Source organism: Stereum hirsutum (assembly GCF_000264905.1).
Source record: "Stereum hirsutum FP-91666 SS1 unplaced genomic scaffold STEHIscaffold_15, whole genome shotgun sequence".
NCBI lineage: Eukaryota > Fungi > Basidiomycota > Agaricomycetes > Russulales > Stereaceae > Stereum > Stereum hirsutum.
Window position 1 is genome coordinate 5,805 of NW_006763145.1, and position 10,602 is coordinate 16,406.

The 10,602-nt window shown below is 50.7% G+C and overlaps 1 protein-coding gene across 1 annotated transcript; it reads right to left on the reverse strand.

Annotated features, from left to right (window-relative positions):
- Positions 1 to 4,383: 4,383 nt before the first annotated feature.
- On the reverse strand, positions 4,384 to 10,484 carry STEHIDRAFT_160760 (uncharacterized protein; the record flags this gene model as incomplete). The annotated part of the gene is made up of 10 exons (XM_007308301.1): positions 4,384 to 5,292; positions 5,361 to 5,592; positions 5,665 to 6,440; positions 6,527 to 7,183; positions 7,246 to 7,955; positions 8,031 to 8,592; positions 8,666 to 9,696; positions 9,753 to 10,021; positions 10,166 to 10,307; positions 10,364 to 10,484. 10 exons carry the CDS (start codon positions 10,482 to 10,484, stop codon positions 4,384 to 4,386), a joined length of 5,409 nt encoding a protein of 1,802 aa, XP_007308363.1.
- Between the last annotated feature and the right edge of the window lie 118 nt (positions 10,485 to 10,602).

Here is a 10,602-nt window from a genome sequence, read left to right on the forward strand (position 1 = left end):
GGTGAAATGAGCTTGAGAAAACACTGCTAGCAGAAATCCGAAGTCTATGGGACGGGATACCTGAGGATATGAAGCGTAGACCAGGCAACTTGGGGGCAAAGGGGACGCTGATGACGGTCGACGAAAAAAACCCGGAAGACCACGGCACGTCCGTTGAGCGTCGCACTCCGAGACCTCAGATTTCGGCCGTAGCTGAAACGGAGGTTGGTCATCGCCCATGGCCAGCGTTCATTGGTCCATTCCGTTCGACGATGGCGAACGGAAGCAAAATGTTGGGCCCTTCGCAGCTGTGATGCCGAAACCCGCCGCTGCACCACATATCCATGCACTGGCAAGAGCTGCGCTGCCCAGAAGTATATAATGTATAAGTTTATGGTGGATACACCCCAAGTACAATGACAATGACCGCGATGTACATGTTGTACGCGTCTTGGACGTCGTTCGGTGAGAACGAAGAACAAACAAGCGCCGGAGATCGCTTTAGGAAGGCCTCCGGTGCTTGCCGGCCAGTTCGCGTTTAAGCCCCGACCGGACCTACCCCCCCTCCCCCCTCCGGTTTATTAATTTATTCGTGCTGCTCCCTTGACTCGGAGAGGAGCGGGGCTACTTGATGGAAGACGGACTGGAAGCGGGTGTAGTGTTGGGTTATCGATGTGACGTCCTGCGCCACGATGATGGATATAAGCGTGGTCAGTCGTCGATAAAATACGGTGGGAGGGGATGCAAGGAAGTGGGCGGAGGGTAGTGTGGCATAGATAGTGTGGCGCAGATACAATGGGCGAGGTAGAAAGAACGCACCTTTTCAGATTAGCACCGTGTGAGATCCTGTGTGAGTGCACATATATAGAGACTGGACGAAAAACATCTTGACGAGAGTCATCGCGCGAATCATACACTGTTGGAACCGAAGGACGTAGAGCTCTGCTTCGCGAGAGTGGCACTACATTCGGACGGAGTCAGCAATCAGAACGAATCGAGGGCAAAGAAAGGAGGGAGAAGGAGAAGAACCTACGTGAGTATTGAGAAAGTCGATCGACGCGTTCGAAAATATATAGGAGATCGGTCTGGAGGACGAGAGAGCCGCCCGGATGGTTCAGCGTCCTCGTCGCGCGTTCCAACTACCGAGGACAATCGAGTCTCTTTCCGATCGCTTCCTGCTGTTTCACCAACAGGTCCTACACGACACAAAGACGTGTCAAGTTCAGCACGAACGGAACACAACCCTGGAGGAAAATCGCACCCTCCGCCAGCGACCACTGACAAGCCTCCTACAATCTTGCACCTCTTTACCATCCCTTCAACCTCGGCATAGACTTGCTCTACCCTCCTCACCAATATCTCAGAAACGTCCGCCTAAACCTCAAACCACCCAAGATGTTTCCTGAAAATGCGATCTTGGCTATGCACTAGCAACCTATCGAGGAGTGAAAATTAGTCGTAGAACGACTGCGGGGATCCTATCGGGACGGTGGGGCGGATATGTGGGTATGGGTGTGGGTGTGGGGGCGTGGGTGTGGGGGCGTGGGTGTAGAGGTTGCAGAGGAGAGACAGGGGGAGCGGGCGAAGGTGGAGGTTATAAGAAGGGGATGCCGAGTGTTGACCGTCGCGATGGAGGTCGTAATTCAACGAAACTGACGGATATTGATACCCAGCAGCTCACTTCCCCCGCCGTAAACTTTTCACCGTTGTGCAGCGTCAGCTATCAAGAGGAGAGACAAAGTGCGACGAGACGGACCTTGAATGGCAACGAATGATCAAGCGTATTGTGCACGGAAACTACTCTCAGGTCCTCGAGGTCTCATAGTATTGCCTTGGACTTCAACTCTTCGAACGAGAAGGACGCTTTGCTGTTTCATGGCTGTGAGCAAGTGCGTGAGGTGGCGCGCCTCCGCGTCGTTGTCATTCGCTTTTGTTGTGAGTGGGTTCGGATTCCATGCTCAGTAGGCTAGCGTGATGGTATAAATATATATTGGCCGTGACTGGCAGGATGTTAGGGTGGGTGAGGTCGTCGAGGCTGGGGAATGTCGGTGCCCACTGTTCAGTTATCACTCGGCCATCTAATCTTATCTCCAGATGTGGCACCGAACAATTTCCTGCCGTCGACCTCGAACCTCCTCCTTGCTTCGAACCTGCTTGTGTACTGAAAGATCTGCTCTGTTTCTGTTACCTTTCCGACCCACCATCCACAGCTCAGCCGTCGAAACCCATGGGTCCCATCGCAGTCACTGGGCTGTATTATTGATGATCCCACTCTTGTTCGACGCTTGACGTGTGCTCGGTTTTCTCCCTTTTCCAGACCTTCACTAGCGGATGCTCTTCACTGTCGACATCGGCCCTCTTGACATATCAGTACTTCTCTTCATCGTAAGTTTGAAGCAGGTACTATACTCCCCGCTCCCCCTATGAGCATACCCGGTGCGATACATCACGCTTTCTCTGTCTGCTCCTCTTGCTTCGTCGACTCCGCAGTCTCCACCGGAATGTGAGCTTTCAACTCTATCGATATCCCCTCTTCTTAATCTCAGCCTTACCACAGCTCTATCGCGCTCAACAATCCTCTAACTCGGACTTGATACGTCTCCCCCCATCGTAATCGCCTCCCTCCACCTATTGCACGCGGTGTGACGACACCGAAGGATCAAACTAGAGTGTTAGTGTGACGACGGATTAAGGATCGTGTAACTTAGAACGAAGTCGGGTAATAGGCAGACATCGGGCTATGTCAATGTTAGCCTCAAAATGCATGGTCAGTCGTGTTTCGCTTACTTTACTCTTCCTCCTGCTTTTGTTGGCGGCTTTCATTTCGGTGCAATCAAGTATGTATGAAGAGATACCGCTGCGTTGCGGATGCGACGGGTCCTACGTGGCCGCGACGAGACCTTCATTACCCGGTCGTGTTCTTCGCCACTCGATGCTACAGGTTAGTACGAAAGTAACTTTTTTTGTAACTTTTTCCCTCCAAAGTAAGCTTTTCCTAGCTTTTGTGGCGAAGCTAGCTTTTAAAGCTAGCTTCGCCACAAAAAGCAAGTATGGGTTACCCTCTTACTTTTTGCCGCTTCTCAGTGTAAACAACGTTGCTCGAATCCTCTCTTGTCATGTGACTGGTCTTAGTTGTTGTGAGGTCCTCTCAGCTCTCAGACCAATGGAGAATTGTGATAAGCTGCCTGAGGCACCGAGTTTATACCTCCACCTTCGCCACTTGAGCTTCGGGCACTCTCCAAGACTTAAATCAGGCCATCCTAAACTTCTCCTTCAATATAGGGAGGCAATGTTCAATATTGTCGATGTTTAGAGGCCAATCATGCTGTTGGTGACTGTGATCGGGTCGTAGGGCGACATGCGAGCTCTATCACATATTTTTTGAACAACCGACTTGTTGCAAAATTAATCAGTCTACGCTGGATTGGATACTCGATACAATGTCTACTGATTCAAGTGTCACGGAGTGTATAAGTATTCATGAGCAGAAGTGATCGTTATACCAATGTCATGCGATCTTTGATCTAGTCATCTAGAGTCCGACAGCAATCGTGTTTTCTGCAGCTAAGCTGCACACCGGCGAGATCTCACTGTTTACCATTGTTCTACAGCCCAGAAAGGGTTCTTTGAGTTTAAGATGCATCATCAAGGTCATATAAGAGCCCAAAGTATCCAAAAGCACCGAATTCTCTCAAAAAGCTAGGTTTGCCTCTAGCCAAAGCGAGAAATGTCATCTCAAAGTAACTTTAGCAACCCTGAAGTCACGTCTCCCAGAAAAAGCAGCATGTGCCAACCGAAAGCTATAATGAGCGAGAATGAGAGCGTAAGAGACTGAAAGAATGAGAGTGTGTCAAAAGTGCCACAGCAGCTCAGCCCACCGGTGGGCTATCGGCTAATCGGGCCGGCCTAGAGATATCTCAGTGCGATATTCCAGGTCCGCCACATGGACTCTCGGCACTTCGCGGGAAGACTTCCCTTGCCTCTAACCTGCTCCCTAAAATTGCTCCTGGACAACAGACCCACACAGATATTCCAAAAACTTGTGTATGTGTTCTTGGTCCTTATGTTTTCTATCAAAATTTATTTTAGAACTGATGGGGATCCTTTATTATTATTTTATACCGTCATCTTCCCTCTTTAGCGTCTTCAGCCAGTGTTCCCGCGCTTCCTTCTTGTGCCACTCTGCTCGAGCCGTCTTATTGCTCTCTGTCTAAATTACCTTCTCCTTGTGCACTCCGCGTCTTCTATAGTAGTTCATAGAGAAACATAGCAATACTTGAAGTAATACTGAAATTAAGCATTGCATACTACAGATTATGTGTACAAGCACCGTGCGACATCTGCACCACTTTCTATAGTAGACTACACGCCATGTCCAGCCAATGTCCAGATGTCGACTACTTGTTACCCCCGATTCCTCCGAGACCTCCGAAGACCAGACTGTTCTTCTTGCACAGGCTCTTGAGGCAAATCCTGAGGATTACCGCCAGATGTACTACCCTCTGCATTCTCAAACCGTACCACAGGCTTCTTCTTCAGAGGACGGGGCTTTGGTGGTGGCCCAACTGCCTTCACCTCGAACACGAGCGGCTCACCAGTCAAACCAGCACTGACACCGTTTGGCCAGATGTGTGGAGTGGTGCCCTTGGTAACGATGTGTACCAGATCGGTTCCTGTAGGAAGGGATCCATCAACGTATGTAACGCCTTGTTCCCCTTTCGTCGTGAGGAACCTGATACCCCCGTCACTCTCCAAATCCATCTGTGACTGCCCTCTTGATGCAGCAAGCGTTACCTCGAATGATGTCCAAGTCCTAACTATCCTCTCCTGTCTCCATAAATGCCAGATGTGGTCGTCATCTCGGGGCTTACGGTGTAGGTACGTGCGCAGGATGACAAGTAGGAGGAGGAGGTACCCTGGGCCATGTACACGGTCGCGCATGTCCTCCTTGGATATATCCGGGGATGGTGGCAGGCTACCGGTGTACATTTCTATGGCGGTCATGGTGTCTTGAGTTAATGCCTGGTCGCCGAGAAGGATAGGAACCGATGGATAGAAGGATAGGAAACGATTTGGTGTGATAAATTTAGGAAGAACCGGCTTTTTCTCGAGGATATTCCCATATTCATCTTCCAAGATCGTAAAACGCCACTCGCCGAAGTTCCAAAGATTCATAACGGGGTGTGAAGTACCTCGTATCGCGTCTATCACTGCCCTTGCTGCATTCGCTAATGCGTCGGTTACGACGGCGTTGTCGTAGCCTCTCTCTGTAGCGTCTTCGGCGAAGCAAAGTGGGAGAATGATCTTCACGAACTGGTGAGATTTGACAGAAAAATATGAGCATATCAGTCAGCATAGAAGTAATAGATGTCTTGACTGACCTTTAAATTTCGTGCATCGATCCGGACTGAGGACCATGCTTGCACGCACTCTTGAACAGGACAAGAAAAGCCTGGTGAAGTTGGCTTCTTGACTCTTCGTCCGCTTGCCCAGTCGATGAGACCAAGTTGCCACTCGAGTGTAGCCACACCCTTAATGGCAGACTTGATTTTGGCGGGGAAAAGACGAGGGTCGTTGGAATTGCGGAGGCGAAGAAAAACGATCCGCCCAATGCTATATGATCCGAATAATGAGATCAGCTGCTAGCCCGTTAACCGTTAACCAAAACTTCTAGTATAGGCTTACAAGGAAACATCCCATATCCGTGCTCCCCTACATCTATTACATATCCAGCGCTCATTAGAGCCAGTAGGCAAGTTGCCAAATTGCGTCTCGATACAGGCTATGTGTGACCACAGATTGCAACGAGTGCATTGAATCGTGTCTGTGTCCTCCACCCCGAGCACATTCCTGTCTTCCTTCTCACCACACCCAACACAATCGATTTGCTGGAGCAAGGGATCGAGATCGAATATAGGTTGTTCACCCCGTTCTTTCCGTTTCATGGCGTCTACCGTGGCGAGCATGAAAATATCAACCTCTTGTGACGAAGGCAGCAAGTCATCTTGCCCTAACTCTGACCCCGACGAAGATTCCATGGCAGAATTGTGTCTTGGCAAGGGTTGTGACGAGGGAAGGGGATGCTGGTGTGTCAGAATAGGCGTTGGAGGTGATGAGGAACGCAAGCATGAAGACGAAGAATCAGATGAGTATGAATAAACGAGAGAGCCGTGAGCGTAGCTTGATGGTGCTGCAAGTTTTGCCACAGGCTGAGTAGTCGTAGCGCCTGGAGTGCCTGTGGATTCTGCGTGGTCGTTGGACGGGCGGGGGATATTTGTGTTTGTGTACGATGAAGAAAGTAGTACCGCAGGGGTAGACGTTTGGGCGACGTTGCCTGACGGTACTGATTCGGATGACGGATCAGTCAAATCAATCTGAACGCTGGGATCACCTTGGTCATACGTGCGTGGCAGCTTTGGTACATAGTTCGCGGCGATTTGAGTGACAGTCTGATTGGTAGTCTGAAGCAAAAATTATGTTAGTCCCGTGATGCAGTACAAGAAGTAGGAGAGTTAGTACGCTAGAACATGGGTAGATGAGCACTTACCGAAGTGTCCGAAGTACGAACATACATCCATGTCGTCACCAGCGGATCCACGTCGAGCATTGATGATGCCGGGCCTATTTCCTGAAGCTGGCCAGAGTGCACCATGCCGTTGTAGGAATATACGCGCGCTTTTTGGAGAAAACGGCAAGTATAATGATTGGCAGCCGTTCCGTCATCGTCTGAGGTGTCGTGATGGCGAATACTTCCGACGAGTTCGTATTGAACGGTCGAGCGATTGTTGGAATGCGCTACGGAGAAGGCGAGCATGGTCCTGACTTCGGACCGAGCCCTGTCGGCAGCTGCGTCTTCCGGCGGGCCTATTTGGAGTATGGCAGGCCAGGAAGTGCGAACCGATTGGAGTGTCATATCCTCGTCGCAGTGGTTGCTCTGGCAAGCGATCGGAGATTGCTGATGTAGAACAGTAGTACCCCATGAAGGACCCTCAGGAGTGCGTGGAATAAGGGCCCTGAAGAAATCTTGATACGAAACGCGGCCATTCGTAGAACGGCTTCGACAAGCGTCAATGTCTTCAAGGATGAACCTGAATCGTGGTTGTGGTGATGAGGCAGGGAACTCAAATTGATGGCCAGCAGAACAGGAATAGAGAAGATGATGCTGCATTCCGAAGTGCTGGGAGACCGCAGTAGGAACACCGTCCTGAGATAAAATATTAATCAGTCTGGAACGTTCAAATCTCACATAAATACAAATGAGCTCACCGAAACTAACTTTGCCAAAACACTGTCTGCACTACCGTAGCGGACAGCAGAATTAGCGTCCTCGGGATTCTTCCGTACGAGATCTCCGATATCCCAGTCCTTTTCGATGATGTCTCGAAATGTGAGCTGAGCAGTGCTGAGGATCTGCAGGCCCTTCGGCTCGGACTTGTATGTCTTCGTACGCCCAGCGACCCACTTGTCTCTCTCCTCGAAATGGGTTATAAGTCTTTGAAGAGGCGACTTCGAACGAGCCTTTTTCGGAGGTGCAGCTGAGAGATCAGTGACTAGCTTTGACCGTACTGTTGGTGACATGGTGCGATAGCACCGGTACAAAATCTCGAGGGGACAGTCCCAGAAACACGAGTTCGGAGCACGCCAACGATAGCCAACTAGTTCTCGATCCTTGAGACCTATTATCGGTATGGTGGTCGAAGGAGAATGAGCTTGAGATGAGGGGTCTCCAGGCGGTTGCTGAACAACTGATGTATCCTTCCGACGAGATCGACGAGTAGCAACATTGGGAGTATCTAGAAGGAAAGTAAGGATCATGTATGTAGACTTGGTATCGAAAGAATCACCGTTGCTTGTTTGGGGCACCACATTTGCTAACATAGCGGCGGTATCTGGTGCTCTTCCATCGTTCGGGTCCCAAGGTCTTCGGCGTAGAGAGCGTAAGTTCGATTCAAGAGATGGTGCAGCTGCATCACCGGCTGATTAGTAGAACATATTTAAGTTATTGAGTATATCAGCTACAAGTAAGAGTGGATGGAGAAGGTAGAACGTACTCTTGATTGCTTCATATAATGCTTCAATCTCTCGAACATACAGAAGCATTCCCTCTAGTCCAGCAATCAATCCCTTCTCGGTTCCAGAGGCTCGATGAAGCAGAGAGTGCTTCGCTTCGACCGGATTGGATGTTCGTGGAACGTCCTGACGTGTAGATGGAGCAACAGTAGACTTGACCGGGAAGATCATGGACGCGTTTAACGGTTGGAGCCACCAGTCTAACCATCTCGAGACCGAAGGGAAACCCTCCCGAAGCTCGAGAACAGCAGCATCGAACTGATCAAGTGTTGTGGTATCCGAGAGCAGCACACGAATAAGCCGCTCAAAAATCGGAACACGATCCTGGGGTACAAGTGCACCGTTACTTTTCAAGCGCATCACAGAGCGCTGGAAGTGCACAGAACAGCCGACAAGAAACTCTGTCGCCTCCTCCGTGAATTGGTCTCGCTGCAATTGCTGAGTCTCGGCAGACATCTGGGCCAAGCCCTTCGTAGATTCAAAGCGTAGCGCGACATACTCGTCGATAAATGCTCGACGCTGGGCTGTCGAAAAGTCCATTACCTATCGGAACGAACAAGGAAGAACATGAGAGTAAGTAGCTCTTCCTCCTAAGATGAGTGAACATCAAGCGTACCTGGGTGAACAGTTCGGGATTCCAGCGGTTTCCGGAAAATTCGTAAATCTGGCGAAAGAGATGGCGAAAGTGAGGGCGGAGGTGATCTGCGTCCAGCCCGTTGATCCACGAATACAGGACAGGAACCCAGGCTCGAAGTACCGGTGAAAACACACAGGTTGCTAGGACGTTTCCCACAAGGAAGTAACTGTGGTCCACGTCCGTAACACCACCACGTCGTCCAGACTCAGGCCCTCCCTCCTCCCGCTCAACACTCCATCGTTCGACGTACTCCTTCAGAATCTTCTTCATGAACGGCGTCTGGAAGGTGATGTACTGCGGACGGTGAAGGTGCGAGTCGATGAGTACATCTCCATGATTGGTTTCGAATGCCGCTATTCCACCGAATATATCGGTGTCATTTCGACGTGAACCCGTTGCTTCCAAGCCTAAACGACTCTTTGATTTGGCCACCTGAGCACGGGCGACGCGAGGATTCGCTAGAACGGGACTGATGTTGCTGAGGGGAACCGACCCTCGGCCAGCTTGCCCGACTCGATACTGAAAAGCTGTGGCGTCGGGACGAAGTGCGACCTGCCGATCCAGTGCGTTATTCTGTGCAAGAGAGAGCTTGGTCTTAGGAGCGGGCGGGCGTGGATGACCGTGTCCAATCTCGCTATGCTTCCACAGCAGCCAGAGCTTCCCATCACGTTCGAACTGGGGGAAGTGATATGACCGAGCTCCACATTGAACCAATATGTGCGTTATTGAAGAACAGCCGGCCTGAGAGCATTGCTCAGTACCCTGTGCAGTACGAGATGCCTTCTGAGTGGCGGGACGTGTGAGTTTCCCACAACCTTTCACAACGACTCCGTTGACAGGCACAGAGTCCGAGCAGATGAGAACGCCCAAGCACCTTCGGACACCAACTATCTGGCCTTCAAATGGATGATTGCCGTTAGAACGCCACTGCCAGAAAGTGAGCTTCCACTCGTCAAAGACATCGTCAACGAGGATCTCCCGGAACTGATATCCATCGGGCCAAACGAGAACTAGAGATGCTCGTTTAAGATCGTATACGTGTTGCGAATCGAGTTGAAGTACCTACGGTCGTTTGTTATGACCCCGGGCCCCATCACAACGTTCGGCAAATGGGCAGCCGCCAAAGGATCCGATGATTGAGGTTGAGTAGAGTGCGAAGGAGCTGCGCTGGAAAGTGGCACGGGCTGGTGAGTGAGATCGGTGGGCTGAGATGTGGCGGGAGGCATTGGGCCAGCTGGAACGATCATGTACTGCTGAGCTGGGAGTGTGGCGATGGCTGGGTACATTTGAGCGGCTGGTTGCGGAGGATGGGTACCTGGCCATGGCGGCGCAATGCTATGTTTTGTAAGGTGGGATAGTGAAAGTGCGGAGTGAGTGATCATGGATAGACAGAAGAGAGGTGGCGAAGAAGGAAACAAGATGTTAGATCTGAGTCAAATAGACGGTATAACTGAAGAGAATTAGAAAAAAGTTAGGTACCGAGAGTTAGATACGATGGCACTGGAGGGTGTTGGCATAATGGCCCCATTTGTTGCGAGCTCAGGACCAGGCAGCAAAGCGGCGGGTTGAGGTTGTGGGTTATTGACGGCGGCGGTCGGATTTTGGGGTTGTGATCGCACTCCTTTGATAAGAATTAACATGAGAGCTTAGACATCAGATGGAGACTGCGGGACGTACCTGGATTTTGGACGTCAACAAGGAGATTTAAAGTCTCTTTGACGTCAGACAACGACTCTCCAATTTCGGCGATCTGCTGTTGAGAGGCGACACCAATATGCTCCAGGAAGCGCCGGAACATAGTATGTGATCTTGAATAAGAGAGTAGAAGGTCGAGAGCTGTGAGATCGTGGACGTTGCTCTTGAAAAACTTCACAAGGGAGAGCCATTGCCCCTGCGATCCCAGCATGTGGCACTGT